This window comes from Mastigoproctus giganteus, chromosome 7, assembly GCF_048544385.1.
Source record: "Mastigoproctus giganteus isolate SK-2022 chromosome 7, ASM4854438v1, whole genome shotgun sequence".
Classification (NCBI taxonomy): domain Eukaryota; kingdom Metazoa; phylum Arthropoda; class Arachnida; order Uropygi; family Thelyphonidae; genus Mastigoproctus; species Mastigoproctus giganteus.
Genome location: NC_143581.1, coordinates 7,358,418 through 7,374,793, shown reverse-complemented (window position 1 = coordinate 7,374,793; position 16,376 = coordinate 7,358,418). Strand labels below are relative to the sequence as shown.

The 16,376-nt window shown below is 34.9% G+C and overlaps 1 protein-coding gene across 1 annotated transcript in view; it reads left to right on the top strand.

The window, feature by feature from the left end:
* The window catches only part of LOC150082462 (piezo-type mechanosensitive ion channel component-like), an 861,219-nt gene that overhangs the window by 165,561 nt on the left and 679,282 nt on the right, over positions 1 to 16,376 (top strand). The window contains 1 exon segment of the mRNA XM_090377768.1: positions 16,220 to 16,237. Within this exon segment, the coding sequence (XP_090233894.1) occupies positions 16,220 to 16,237 (18 nt within the window).

Sequence of the window (16,376 nt, the reverse complement as noted above, 5' to 3'; positions counted from 1 at the left end):
TCAAGTTCAAATAAATTTTTTTAAACTTGTAGTGGAGGACACTTGATGTTAATACAGTTTTTTCAATTATTAATTCATTAATTAAATTTAATTAATTAATTTTAGTTTTATATGGGAGAAAAAAAATTCTCTTATATAAGATATTTAGCAGGATATAAATTTAGGAATAAATACCGTCAGTGGCAAAGCGTGTAGATCGCTGGAAAAAAATTTCTTTTTTCATTCTGGGTTCTAGTCTGAGTCAAGGAGGGAACAAAATGGAAAACGAAACATGTGAATAAAAATAATAATCCAACACCATATATAGAAAGGAAAATGGAAAATTGCAAGGAAATTCGCTTTCTATTTTGCCACTTAATATTGTGATTCTGTCATATGTATATAAATTTTTATATTAATTGTAATTATTTAATGAAAAGTAACTAAAATAAAATTTTTCTTTGTTGACCTAAGTAGGAATTGACTAAAAAATTTTTTTTTTATATTACTTGTTCTTATGTTTAACTTCAACAATTTCTCCTCCACTTTGGTCTCAGTTATTACAAAATCATTAAGTACCCTGCTATAACTTGATAACTTTCTACCATTTTCAAACCTTAATAATTCCTCATGTGTTAATGTAGATGCAAAATACTTATTCAGTTTGTTTGCTATCTGAGCAGGATCATCAACAGTCGAACCATCGATGTCAAGTGGACCAATCAGATTCATCCCCTTCCTTTTAGAGTTTATATAAGTAAAGAAATCCTTGCTGTTTTTCTTAACATCTTTTGCCAAGGATTTCTCATAATCTGCCTTCGCCTGCCTAACCTCCTTTGTGACCTGATTACAGACTAGCTTATATCTGCCATAGGCTTCTGAGTTGCTTGATAATTTATATGCATCCCATGCATTTTTCTTCTCTGTTACGAGTCTCATTAGTTCATTAGATAACCATTTAGGCCTAAACCTTGAACAATATTTCTTAATAGGTATGAAACTTTTAGTAGCATCCACGATTAATTCCTTGAATGGTTCCCACTTAGAATTTACTGTTGGTAACATCGTCAGTTGATCCCACTGTACAGAATTTAAAAACTGTCTGAGACCACTGTACTCACCTTTACGGAAGCAAAATCCCTTTCCTTTATCCCTGATGGTAATTAAATCTTTAAGTAAATCTCACCTCAGTACACTGTAATCACTGCCAACTAGTGGTTCCTTTATCTGCAAATTCTTAATACACAAATGATCACTGCTGATAACCAGATCAAGAGTATTACCCTCTCTGGTTGCCTCTCGAACATGGTGCTGCAGAAAACAATCATCCAATAAATCCACAAAAAATTTGACTAGTGTGTGAGTGACCAACCCACATGTTCCAGTCAATATCTGGGAAGTTAAAATCCCCCATTATAAGACATTCTGATTTACTAGCCCACTATTTCTCTGTACTCATTTGAGTGATTAGGCCTATAACACACTCTTACTCTTATTTTTGCTTTTGCAGTGCTTATGTCACACCAAACTGACTCAACAGTGCACTTTTCATCTATATTAACTGGGTGCACTTCTTTTGATTTGCTGTTTTTCTTAATTAACAGCATAACACCTCCTCTCTTCGTGTCCTGTCTATCCTTTCTGTATTGTACTCCCCAAATTCCAGTTCTGCATTCCTTATATCTGTGTGATACCACATCTCTGTTATCCCAACAATATCTACCTTTGACGTCTTGACCAACACTTCAAATTCATCAAATTTATTTATTATACTTCTAGCATTGGTATACATGCTTGTTCTGAATGTAATTCAAGCAATTCCAAACCTTACTGTTGTTGATTTCATGAAAGCTTGATCTCTTCCAATATTTGCTATTTCATCAACAACAGTGTTGACCTGAGTGAAACTACAGAAGTCATTTGTGCAGTGTGGCCAAATATGCTTCCAAACTGCTCTAATATTGTTGGATGTTACTTCAGACCATGACTCATGAATATTGTCTATTGCTTTCCTGATGTAATTTCTCCGAACTACAACATCTGTAAAAGACTTGTCATATTTGGAGGTAAAAAAAAATAACTTTCACATTTTCGCACAAATCAGAAAATGCTGGTGGGTGGTGGCCTGGGGCATTGTTTAAAATTAATAAAATTTTGAATCAAGATTATTTTCTTCACAGTAGGCCTTAACTTTCGGACAAAGGTAGCTAGTGAACCACTCTTCAAATAAAGCTTTCGTGACCCAAGCTTTTCTATTAGAGCGCCAAAAAACGGGTAGGCTTGCTGAAGTAAACAGGTAGGTTTACTGAAAGATCTGTGAGTTTCAATTCTATAGGTAACCATGGGTTTTAATTTCAAATCGCCTTCTACATTGCCTCCCAATAAGTGTTATTCTTTCTTTGGAAACTTTATAGCCTGTTTGAGCCTTTTCTTTTTTTGGCATTCGTTTCCAAAAAAGGCCTGTTTTTCCTCAACATTAAATATTTCTTGATCTGTGTAGCCGCCGTCATCTTTAAAATATTGGGATATTTCATGGCTGCATTTTTACCTGCACGTGCCGCTTCTCCAGTCAATGCAACATTATGCAGTCCTGTTCTTTTCTTAAAACGTTCAAACCAACCTTTACTGGCAGTGAAATTTTCTTCTGTTTCTGCTTCAATCACTTTTTCTTTTGAAGAACTTGTTTGAGCATTTTCTTCAGTTATCGCTCTATCCAAGTTTTCTGTTGTTGACTTTACCTTTAACATTGCAAAAATAGCTTTTGTTTTTATGGTCATTGTGCAGATTGGAATTCTTTTTTGATTGAGGTCTTCTATCTAAATGGCTAAAAGACGTTCCATCCCAATCATTGTAACACTTCTGTTTCTTGTGGTTTGTGTGCATGCTGATGATGAAGCAAGCTTACCCCTTTCCTTATATGCAGTGGCTTTAATTAAAATCGTCCGAACCCGTTGATTCAGGCATTCTAAGATGTCGAGAAATTTGTATTTTACTATCACCATCTTCAAATCTTTTTATGACTTCAATTTTTTCATCTAACATTATCACTTTTCTTTTCTTTTTACCATAGGCACTATTAGATACTTTTCCTTTTATCCATAGTTAATAATTACGTAATATATAAAAATTAATGTAATTAATTAGTATGCACAGTAATTAATGGCAGGAGATACACAGGAGTCTGCACGTTAACACGCAACGCAAGAAAAACTGAAAGTAACTGATCTGTATTGTACGTAATAAATGTGGTGCGGCCGGTGTTGTCCTTCAGAGTGCGTAATGTTAGAAAATATTTCAATTGTTGTAATAATACACGTTTAAAATAATCCATTTCTTTTTATTTTCTTATGGTAGAAAACCAAACTAGCTTCCCACACTGTATCTTGCATTTGTTTTTGTTTATTTCTCGATAATGCTTCTCGATGGAGAAGGTATGATGCAATGCAAAATAAACAGTAACTCCCTTGTGTGAACAGAGCCGTGCGCTCACTAAGAAAACAAGTGATGTGTTTCTATAATGTTCTCTAATGTTATATATACTTTAGCAGTGTATTTATATTTGTAGCTTAGGACTGACTTTCGTAGCATCACCAGCTTCAGTTTCTTTAGGCCAAGCCAAAATACCACGCTAATCGAAAATTGGTAGCTAAATATAAACCACGCTAATTCGAGTCTCGTACTAATCGAGGGATTTCTGTATTTGTAGTGTACACCACTTTTGTATCATTATAATTTTTAACATTTTTCGGTTATTAATATACTGGCGTAGACGAATAATCAAATGGACTGCAGAACACTTTATTTTGGTGGGCTTTTGCATAGAGATGTAATGACATTTAAGAAAAAATATCAATGTAGGGATCTAATATGCCATTCGTATGCGACTTAGCCTGGAGTACACAGGTTGAAGAAGAGGGGGAAGAAAACCAATATCATAACTAAACTCACTTCCTTTCTATAATTTTTTTTTTTTTTTTTTTTATAATTATCAGTATTTCAAAATATTATTATTAAAATAAATGACCATGGATTTGTGGTTGAAAAAAGAACTTTAAAATGAGAAGCAAGTACTTCTAGTATTTTAACTGCGGTCGATGAAAACAAACAAAATATTGTCATGCTTCTAAGTGAGGATTTCAATTCCTTCAAAAAACAGGAACCAAAAATCCGAAGTGAAAAAACAAGAACCAACTAATAAAAGACCAAAATGAAAGCATTAGCATTAGTAGAGGCATATGATGCAAGAAAGCAAGCTTATGCAGCATCAGCCAGAAAAAAAAAAAAACTTCCACTTCACCCCTCCGTTCGTTCGAAATACCTGTCCAGCTGAGCCTTAAATTTATTTAGGCTATCAACTTCCACAACAAGGGATGGAAGTCTATTCCACCAACCAACTACCTGCTGGCTAAAGGCAAATTTCCGCACATCTATCCTACATCTGTCTTTTCTCAGTTTGAATTTATGCCCTCTCAGGTGATTATTCTGAGTATGATGACAGTTATTTGAATTTCGGCTTTACATGTGTTGGAAATAAAGATGCTCCTGATGCAGTGCTTGGTATGTAATAAAATATTAGCAAACAGTTCTTTGGCTCCTGCTACGCTTATGTTTCGTAAGTGTTCCGTGAATATATAGTGAGGTTGAAAAGTGTTCTGTGACTAAAAAAGTTTGATAAATGCTGCAATAAAGCATTCAATAAGAGTGGAGCTGTGGTTGAATAAAAATTGCACATTTGCTGTTAACTTTTTTAAATTGGGTGACTGCTCTGCATACTCAATGTGAATTTAGATGCCACTTCAACATTGGAAAAATGGTAGTATTTCATGTCGAAACACCATAACACACTTATAAATGTAGAATTTATAAGTGTGTTATGGTGTGATTCTCTGATTCTTTCAATGTTTTCTGGAGTGTGCAGTCCTTGATCATCTGTTAGTTAACATTCTTGAACATTTAGCTGCAATTCTTTACAGATGTTCAAGAACTGCATTTTATGCAGTGCTTGAACATCTGTTAGTCATCAATCAAGTAAATTAACATGTTGGAACAAAATATATGCCGTATATTACATAGGAAGTAGATCCAGTTGACATAGATGGACATAAGCACTGGGAAAGCAAAAATCAGGGCAGGAGTCTGTTATAGGCCTAATGACTCTGATGAATCATTAGGCCTATAACAAAAGCCTTTCTAGTATGCAAGTGACCAATCCACAAGTTCCAGTCAATATCTGGGAAATCAGTGTCTTATAATGGGGAATTTTAACTTCCCAGATATTGATTAGGTGGCAATGATCACAGTGTACTGATGTGGAATTTATTTAAAGATGTAATTACAATCAGGGGTAAAGGGAAGGATTTTGCTTTCATAAAGGTGACTACAGTGGTCTCAGATTTTTTAAGTTATGTATGGTGGGACCAACTGATGATGTGTTACAACAAATTCTAAATGGAAAGCATTCAAGGAAGTAATCTTGGAAGCTACTAGGCTTTTTGTTCCAATTAAGAAATACTGTTCTAGGTTTAGGCTCAAATGGATGTTAGATGAACTAATGAGACTCGTGGTAGCCTATGGTAGATATAAGCTAGTCTTTAATAAAGTCAGAAAGGAGGTTAGGCAAAGGCAGATTATGAGAAATCTTTGGCAATGGATGCAAAGAAAAACAACAAAGACTTCTTTACTTATATAAACTCTAAAAGGAAGGGGATGAATCAGATTGGCCCACTCAATATCAATAGTTTGACTGTAGATGATCATTCTCAGATTGAGTGGGAGAAAAGAGTGGTAATCAATGGATACTGCTTTTAGTAGACTAATGTTATTAGTGGTGTCCTGCAGGGTTCGCTATTGGGCCCATTGTTGTTTTGTATATTTATCAGTGATATTGATGAAGGTATATCAAGCTTAATGTCAAAGTTTGCAGATGATACAAAGGTTGGGAGGATTGTTAATAACAGTATGCTGCTGCCATGGGATCTGGAAAAGGTGAGTAGATGGGCTGAGAAGTGGCAACTGAAGTTTAACATTGACAAATGCAAAGCACTGCATATAGGTTGCAGTAACCCCAGAGAAATGTTCTAACCATGTGGTACTACACTCAGAATGATAGAGAATGAAAAAGTCCTGGGGGGTAATTGTGCAGTCAGATATGACCTAATCAGTTGTTTAATCATAAGTAGTAGTAGTAGTAGTGGCATGTGATTCAAGAAAGCAAGTGTATGAGCTTATGCAGCATCAGCCAAAAAAAAAAAAAAAAAAAAAATCATACCATTCCCTCCAAATGCCTGTCCAGTTCCTCCTTAAATTTATTCAACCTATCAACTTCCACAACGACAGATGGAAGTTTGTTCCAGCAATTAACCACCCGCTGGCTAAAGGAAAATTTCCGCACATCTATTCTACATCTGTCTTTTCTTAATTTGAATTTATGCCCCCTTAGATTCGTAACAAGTGGAAGGATCCCATCAGAATTCAGCGTGCTCAACCCATTCAAGGCCTTATATACCTCAATCAGATCACCGCGCAGGTGCCTAGTCTCCAGCCACTGCAATTTGCAGAACTTAAGCCTCTCTTGGTAAGAGGATCCCTTCATTCCCCTCACCAATCTTGTTGCCCTTCTCTGTACACGCTCAAGTAAATCTACATCCTTCCTAAAATGAGGCCTCCAGACCTGTACGCAGTACTCAAGCCGTGGCCTGACCATTGCCTTATACAGAGGGATAATCACCTCCTTTTCCCTGCTAGCAAAATTCCTATATATCATTGACAAAACCCCATGACATGCCCTGGCAGCCTGTCTGCATTGCTCAGAAAACTTCATATCTGCCTGCACAATTACTCCCAGGTCATTTTCATTTTCTACCACCTTAAGTGTAGTACCACACAGTTGGTACGTTTCTCTGGGGTTACTTCTACCCATATGTAGTACTTTGCATTTGTCAAGGTTAAACTTCAGTTGCCACTTCTTAGCCCATCTGCCCAAATTATCTAGATCCTGTTGCAGTAGCACACTGCCATTACTGTCATTAACAACCCTGCCAACCTTTGTATCATCTGCAAACTTCGACATTAAGCCTGATATACCTTCATCAATATCATTGATAAATATACAAAACAACAGTGGACCTAACACCGAACCCTGTGGGACTCCACTAATAACATTAGTCCAAGAAGAGCAGCACCCATTGATTACCACCCTCTCTCTTCTAGCACTTAACCATCCTTTTATCCATTGTAGCAACTTACCCTTAATACCATTCTGCTCCAATTTGTACAATAATCTTCCATGTGCAACAGTGTCAAAAGCTTTCCTGAAATCCAAATATATGATATCAAAATTATTTTTCGCATCCAGTTCCTTTGTAACCACATCATAATATCCTATCAAATTTGTCAGACAAGACTTTCCCTTAACAAACCCATGCTGTGTCTGAATTATTGCTGCAGTCTTGTCTAGATGATCCTGCAATGCATCCTTAACCAGCGACTCCATTATTTTACCCGGAACAGAAGTTAAACTAACTGGTCTGTAATTACTCGTGTCACCCTTCGATCCCCCTTTGTGAATTGGGGATACATTTGCACATCTCCAGTCAGTGGGAACCTCCCCGAGTCCAAGGATGCTCTCATAATTATGGCTAAGGGTTTGCTTAGTTGCTTTGCAGTCTCCTTTAATATAACTGGATAGATCCCATCCACCCCAGGTGCTTTTCTTACAATCTTCAGTGTGTTAGTTGTCTGGCGGCACCTGGGGTGTCCCCCCCCCCATCTCTGCAGTGACAATGTCCAGTTACATTTGAATGGATGTGTAAATAAACAGAATTTTAGATATTGGGTTGCTGAATACAAACATTATGTAAACAACCACTTCACGGCCAAAAAGTTACCATTTAGTTACCATGAAGTGTCTACTTTTGGCATCATTGGTTCATATTTTTATGAAAGTGCTAATGGATCAGCTGTCACAGTAACTTAAGACCTATATAAAAACATTATGCAAGAATTTGTAAGAGAGGAAATTCAACAAAAAAAAGAAAAGTAGTCAACTTATGAAAATAGCACCATACTGGTTTCAACAGGATGGTGCTGTAGTAAATACTGGAGGACTTTTTGTAGGAAAGTTTTCCAAATTTTTAAAATTCAAAGTCTGTGTAATCCATCCATGGACATGAGCAATTGAAACTAAACATTCATAATGAAATTGAAAGAATATGAACAGAAACGTTACATAGAGCAATGGATAATGTGAGAATATGAGTATACGACTGTGTTTGCAATGGGCATTTAAGGGTCATCATTTTCAAACACTAAGGAGTGTAACATAAATGCTTTGATGCATATTATTAAGCTGTAATAACAGTAAATTCATTTGTAAAATGGGTAATTGTTTTTCCTCTACTCTGTACAAAACATTATTAATGAAACAAACAAGAGTAAATTTCATCCATGCCACTTCTGTCTAATAACAGCCATACTGATATGCTGCATGAAAACTGTGGGGTGGGGGCGATATTAGTTTATTACATGAGTTATTTAAAATAAAAATGTATGTAATAGCCAATTTTTAGACAATTTACATCTTTTTTTCAGCCAAGTTTTTATACTATTTATCAGAGCTCTAGTTAGGGCAGGTCAAGTGGAGCACTTTGTCCTAGGTACATCAAAAGGGGCTTAAAATCATCAATTATTTTAAACAAAACAATTTGTGATGAAATTGAAAGCATACTCAAGAAATATTACGAGAAAATATTATCAAATAATTTGTTATTTGTTGTGTGTGTGTGTGTGTGTGTGTGTGTGTGTGTGTGTGTGTGTGTGTGTTAGGGCTTGCATAAAACCGAGAAATTTCAAAACAGAGTTTAACCGAAGTTTACTCTTAAAACCGGTTTTAAAACCTATTTTCTCAGACTTAGGGAAAATAATTAAAAAGTTTTCCAACACAGGTTTTTAACAAAACCTAATAAAAGTTTATAACACAGGTATTTATTTTATCTTGGGTAGAATGTACAAATCATAATCAATTCTTTTAAACAAAATCTATCACCTCTTATAGTAAAAAAAAATAAAAAAATTAAAGTGCTCCAAAAAAATAACCAGCTTGAGATTATACAAAATTACAAATTGTATTCAAATCCTTTGAATAAAAACTATCTTCTCGTACAGTAAACAAAAAAAATAATAAGCCCAATAATAATAAATAAATGTGTTAAAGAGACCAGTGATCGAAAACACTCTCTCAGATTGGACACTTCTTGGTTTAATGGTCAGCAGTGCCCTATAAACTTTCTCCAGCTTTTCACTTCTACTGCTAGTTGCCTCCAAAATTTTAAATTCTTTGCTGATTTCCAATTCACTCGGATATTTTGAAGTCTCCTCAGTTAATATCTTTATTACACTATCATAGTCTCGCATGAGTGTATCTCCAACATCGGAACTAGACGAGTCTTTGTTTTCTTCTAAAAGAACAGTTTGTTTATTTTCAGTTTCTTCATTCAATGCTAAGACTCCTTCAGAATGTTTTGCAAATAATCTCTTCAGCATGCTTTTTCAAAACTTGCTTACTTGGAAAATCAAAAGTTCTTGAACCTGAATCTTCTTTCCTAAACTTTTTGGGGTTGTGTAGATAGCTCAGCAAAGCCACAGTTTGGCAATTTTGTCTTGCATTGTAACGCTGCAAAAAGGCTTTGGTGAAACTTTAAAGCAAATGGGTTTTCTGCTGTATCAAGCTTAGCAAGCAGAAATTCTATTGAAGACTGCTTTAAGTAAGTCTCTATCTTCTGAAGTTATAGCCTTCAGAATCATTTCAACTGGTCGTTAAGTTTCGAAATAGCAATTCAAGTGTTTTCCAGTCATCGTCAGACACAGATTCAGTTGACAGTACTGCCCATAGAGCATTTGGAATGCAATTTTTCAATTTCAAAAATCTCTCAATCATATAGAATGTGCTATCCCATCTAGTCTTGCAATCTAATATAAGTTTATATTCTTTCCCATTAAGTTTTGTAATATGTCATTTTTGGTAGGCGATTTTCGAAAAAGCTTGCAAAATTTTCTGACTTTGTTAATAGTTTATGCAAATTGGCCATTGGACTGAAGAAATAAATGAGCTCATCGGTAAAGTCGGTTTGATAAAGCATGCCTTGCTGTCTTTCTTCAACTTCTTCATCATCACTACTTTCTTCATTATTTTCATTTTCTTCATTGTCTTTGGGAGACTCAGACTGTGGCATCATAATTGATTGATTTTTCATAAAGTACATCTATAACTGACAGATGTATACAATGGGCCGTACATTGTTGATGATTAGGTGTAATTTGCTTGCCAAATCATCATTGCTGCTCCATCGGTTGTGCAGGCAACAGTATCCTCATCCAAGTTCAAACCAAATTCCTTCAAGTGTCCATTCACAATTTGCTCAGTTCTTCTGCTGTCAAGTGAACCATTAATCTCAATAAGACCTAACGACCAATGATTGTCTTTTGAATGCACATTTATATTCATATACCTTTTATTTTGTATAGAGGTATATTCGTCTAGAGTCGATGAATACCGTGCACCCAAAACCAATGAATTTTTGAAATGCTGAATGAGTTCTTCTTTCTTAGTTTTATAATAATTCAGAACCATATTTTTAATTCCATTCACTGAGGCTGGTGGTAATTTATCGTATTTATTTCTCTGAAGTTGAAGGCTTGATTGTATAAACTCACTCTTGGTAATTGAATTAAAAGAAAATCCATCTAAAGCAGCTGATTTTGAAATCTCTTTTTCCATAGATTTTTTAACAATAAGTTTTCTAATGTTCTTACCATTTTTACGGGAGGTTCACTGTTATCTTGTTTAATGTTAACCTGATTCATTTTCTTTAAATGCAACATCAAAGATGATGTAGATCCTCCAGACGACTTCATTATCCTCTGACATTTCGAACATTGTGCTTCATCTTTGCTTTTTCGAGCAAAATAATTCCATACATTTGATTTCATCTTAGACATATTAAGAGTAATAAATATTAATTAGTAGGAATTTATATCACTGACAATTTAAAAAAAAAATGTTGAAGACAACAAAGGCAAAATACTATGCATCACTCCTGCAAGCACTGAATGAAGAGTCTAAACGAGGCAAGTTTCAAAATTTTCACGAAAGAAATTTTTTATTTATTTACTTGCAAATTTTTTTTTCCTCAATTAAATCTATTGTATTTTCAAAAATTAAGTAAAAGCTACATTTGGTGAAGCTGCTTTTTGGAGAACATTTGATCGCAAATTTAATAGGAATAAAGAAGCAAGAAACTTTCTACGATTGAAATTTGATGCAGTATTCAGCGAATCTGTTCTAGTGGGTAACCATCAATAAGGCGCGTTCCATAACTTGCTTGGCGAACAAGATAGATGGAACGGAGAAATGTTGAGCATTTTCTTTTACGCTATCGGTCAGACTCACTGAGTCGTAAATGAGTACACCTGCATTGTGCCATGATACAGGTGGGAAGATAAAAGGTACCCCTCCTAGATTTGGGCCACTTGCCCATGAGGTTCTTACCTAAACATAAAATAAAATAAAAAACATGTTTCAAACATAAAGCAGTTGAACGATCCAGACAAACGAACAAACAAAAGAAAATGTGCATAACAAAAAATATTCTTAGTTAGCCCTATATTTGAGGGCTAACTAAGAAAATATTTGAATCCGGTTTTAGAAGGTCTGTTTTGGTTTTAATAACTCAATATGAAAACTGATTTAACCGGTTTTATAAAACCAGTTTGCAAGCCCTAGTGTGTGTGTGTGTGTGTGTGTGTATATATAGTAGTAATATACAACTGTTAAGAAGCAAAAGTAAGCAGAAAAAGGAAAATAACAAAGGTTATCTAATGTCTAATGCTCCAAAATGTGCAGTGCAGCAGTAAAGGAAGAAAAAGGATATAAATAATGTGAGGTTTGTAAAATAGATAGTGTCTGTGAAAATGGAAATGAAGAGTACACACACTCTGCCTGAACTAAGAGAAGTTAAGGGATAGCCGAAAGTGGAAGTGAAGTAGTGGTTAAACAGGTGAAAGAATTTGAAAAACCTAGTACAAAAATGAACTGGCACTAAGGAAGCAAAAAAAAATAATAAATAAAATAATAATAATAATAAATAGCGCTACATTCAGATATGGGAGGGCAATTTTAGCAAGAGTTTGAAACAGAGGATAGCAAATATGCAAAACCTGAATATAGTAGATGAAAAAATGATACATAGTTGGGAAATTCATCAGGGGACTACTCCTGACCATGTATCAGGCACTGCATTTCCAAACTTGTCTGTAGTATTAGAAAAGGGGGGGGAAGCAAATATGCGGCCTTTATTGTAATACTAGTAGACAAGGTAGCCCCTATGCAGTGTAAAAATAAAGTTAATAATGTAAATTAAAATATTTACAAAAGTGTAATGTGAAATATAATACAAATGTGAATTGCGGAAGGGATGAAAGGTTATTAAATTAATGTGGTAGAAATTAAAATTTGTATATAAAGCAGAGAAATTTGAACGAAAAAGTGTGGACAAGTAAATGGTATAGGTAATGGTAAAATTCTTGGGGAGGGGAAGGGAAGAAAAAGATGGTCAAAAGAAGCCGAAAATAGTGATAGGATTGAGGATAGGCGGAGCGTTCGTATCACCCTCGTATTACACTAATAGTTCTACAAACAGAAAAAAAAAAGTATAAAGATAAAAAGTGTAGAAAAAGTCATTAAAAATACTGAACTTACTGGGTGTGTAAGGCCCAACCTTAAAGAAAGGGTTCTGGTATAAGCAAGCATTAATAAAATTGGTGTTAATACCATAGGCTTGTAGAGAAGAAGGGAAATCGAAACCACAACTAAAAGAGGGAGTTACCTGGAGTCAAAGTCGAGCGGAGGAGAGACGTACACAAGTCACAGAGTTATATAAATTTAGAGAAACAGATAGTTTTCCCTTTATCGTTGGGGGGGGGGAGTCTAAAATCATGAAACGTCAGACAAAAGGCCACACACATACCAATATGTGAAGGAACATGTGAAACAGAAAGTAGAACAAGAATAATTCCGAACTACAGGAGATAAAATTCTGGTAAAATTTAGATGATCAGAGAACAGGATATATAGATCACGCCTTTAAACTTCCAAGATGACAAACTGCAGTAGAAAGAGAGAAACTCAGTTTGGCACAACTGAGGTCGATTGAAGGTTTAGCGAATCCATTGAAGAGTGTGACAAAAAATCCAGCAGGTGAAAAAACAATAGATGGAAACAGAATTAAAAACCTTGAATTAAAAATTAAAGAAGAATTTTTGTATCCATTGATAAAATTTATTCCACAAAATAAAAGACCTGGTTAAATGATGCAAGGGTAGATCTGAGAATGGTGTCAGAGAAGCAAAGTGCCAAACCTAGCAGTTGTAATCAGGGAAGAACCTGTTTTTCTACCACGTTAATTTAATAACCTTTCACCCCTTCCGCACTTCACATTTGTATTATATTTCACATTACGCTTTTGTAAATTTGTATTTATTTTAATTTACATTATTAACTTTATTTTTACACTGCGTATGGGCTACCTTGTCTACTAGTATTACCATAAAGGCCGCATATTTGCTTTCCCTTTTCCTAATACAACAGACAAGTTTGGAAATTCAGTGCCTGATACATGGTCAAGAGTAGTCCCCTGATTAATTTTCTGACTATGTATCATTTTTTCACTTACTATATTCAGATTTTGCATATTTGCCATCCCCTGATTTGTCCTCTTGCTAAAATTGCCATCCCTATCTGAATATAGTGCTATTTATTTCTTTGCTCTTTATTATTGTTATTTTATTTATTTATTTTTTTTTTTTTTGCTTCCTCAGGCCCAGTTCATTTTTGTTACTAGGTTTTTCAAATTCTTTCACCTGTTTAACCACTACTACACTTCCACTTTTGATTATCCCTTAACTTCTCTTAGTTCAGGCACTGCGTGTAATTTTCATTTCCATTTTCACAGACACTATCTATTTTACAAACCTATATATATATAAATTGAAAGAAAAATTAAGAGAAAAATAGAGAGAATGCTAGGAAGAATGCTAAAAAAATAAAGAAAGAATACCAAATCTGTCTTCTGGCACTGAGAGAATTGGTATTGAGGAACCATACACGAGAATTATCTTGCTCTGTTCTGACAGAGCAACCCCCCCCCCCCCCCATTATCTTAACTTGACCTTTTATGGTATACCCTCCATATTAGTTTTCCACCCGAGCAGCCATTTCCCTCCACTGGGATTTGCTATCTCCCTCAGTTGGCATAGTGCACTGCATTCTGCTCTGCTTCTGACTGCATGTTTCCTGGTAGTTATCTTTCTGGGTTTGCTGCTAGGGTGACTGGCAGTTTCTGCTCATGGCCTCTATGCACCCAGACCATACATCTACAGATGCTCAGGTGCAGCCCTTGCTGCTCTGCTGTATTTTGCATTATTTGTGATATTTCCATGAGCAGCCTGCTTTGGTTTCTCATAGGTGCTCTATTTTGACAGCGTTTGCATGAGCAAAACCATCAGCAAGACCCTCAATGGCACCAACCTTTTTTTTTTTTAGGGTGTGTGACAGTAGAACAAATCTACCAATCCTGCTGACATCTTACTGCAAGGTGTGAAAGATTCAAATTTAATTTTGTCTAACCAAACTACCCTAAACCAATAACCTACTAATCTTATAAAGAATTAACCAGTTGCCTCACCTGTCCTATGCATAATATCACCAAGATTTAAAAAAAATCTGTTAATCTTACTAGAAAGAAACCCGATTCTTCATCCCTCAAAAAAAAAAAAAATAAAAATAAATAAATATAAATAAAAAAAAAATAAATAAAATAATAACATACAAACCTCCAACTCTCTGTTAACATCTAATTTTAGGAAGGATGTAGAGCTGCTGGAATGAGTACAGAGAAGGGCAACGAGATTGGTGAATGGAACAAAGTGTTGCTGTTACCAAGAATGGCTTAAGTTCTGTAGATTGCAGCATCTGGAGACTAGGCCCCTGTGAGGTGTCTGATTGAGGTGTATAAGGCTTTGAATGGGTTGAGTAAGCTCAATGCTGATGGGATTCTTCCACTTGCTCAGATTACTCACCTGAGGGAACAAATTAAAATCGAGGAAAGACAGTTGTAAAACAGATATGTGGAAATTTGCCTTTAGCTAGCGAGTGGTTGATAGTTGGAACAGACTTCCATCTGTTGTAGTGGAGGTTGACAACTTAAATAAGTTCAAGCAGAACTAGACAAGTATTTGGAGTGAATGGTTGGGTGAAATGGGAAGGGTTTTTTCTTTTTTTTCAATTTGGCTGATGTTATATAAACTTTCTTTCTTGCATCCTATGCCTCTGCTAATGCTAATCTCCTGTTAAACTACTCTTGGCTGACATTCATATTTTGGTTGAGTTTGGGCATTTTACCACAAATTGCCTAAATGGATGCAAACACTTGACATGATCACTGTATTCCAAGTGTATGCAGCACTTAGAATACAGTGATCATGCCAAGTGTTGGCATACATGCCTTGGCATGTAGTTTGCACACTACAAGAATACAACCAACCCTGGACAATGTGGGCCTGTTCATATATATACACTACTTGGAATCCTTCTAGTCCCTAGCTGGAAGACTAGAAGCAATAATATTATACACCAGCTGGTTTGGATGCTTCTAATTGAATTCCCAGGAAATTTGATTCTGTTCTTATCTAGCAGCCATCATGAAAAAACCATTTTAAATCCATACACTTGAAATGAGTTTCGTTTACCATAAAGGTGGGGTGGGGGGGAGTGGTATTTAAAATATTTTTATCTCTGCATATTTTTATGAAATCTAATTACGTTCATTAGTACACTTATTTTATTGTTTCTAATTCTTGGCATTATAAATTGATTTTAAATAATTTCTTTCACTATCTAACTGAATGACTTACTGTTTATAAGTCATTTTTGACTGAATATTGTAATAAATATTTAAAATTAAAATATAAAAAAAAAATTAAGTTATAAATGCTTAATTATTTGGTTTGCATCTATTTTGTTTTCTAAATGTCACATTCATTTTTAGGAAAAATTTTATTGTTGCTTAGTCACTTGTAATTTGGCTTTGCTCTTTATCCTTTGCATGCTTATTTTTTTATCACTTTTTGCACCTGGTGGTTGACTGGACTGTTTCTGCATGATGTGGGTGAAAATAAAATAAAAAAGAAGGATGATTCAACACCAGTACGTACATGATTTTTTCCATGAAACTATTTTAAGTTATACCATTTGCATGATTTTATTTGAAATTTCTTTTTACAAGAATGTCTTAAGTTTAACTCCTGAGCATGTATGTATTATCATTATATTTTTTGGCTTGTAG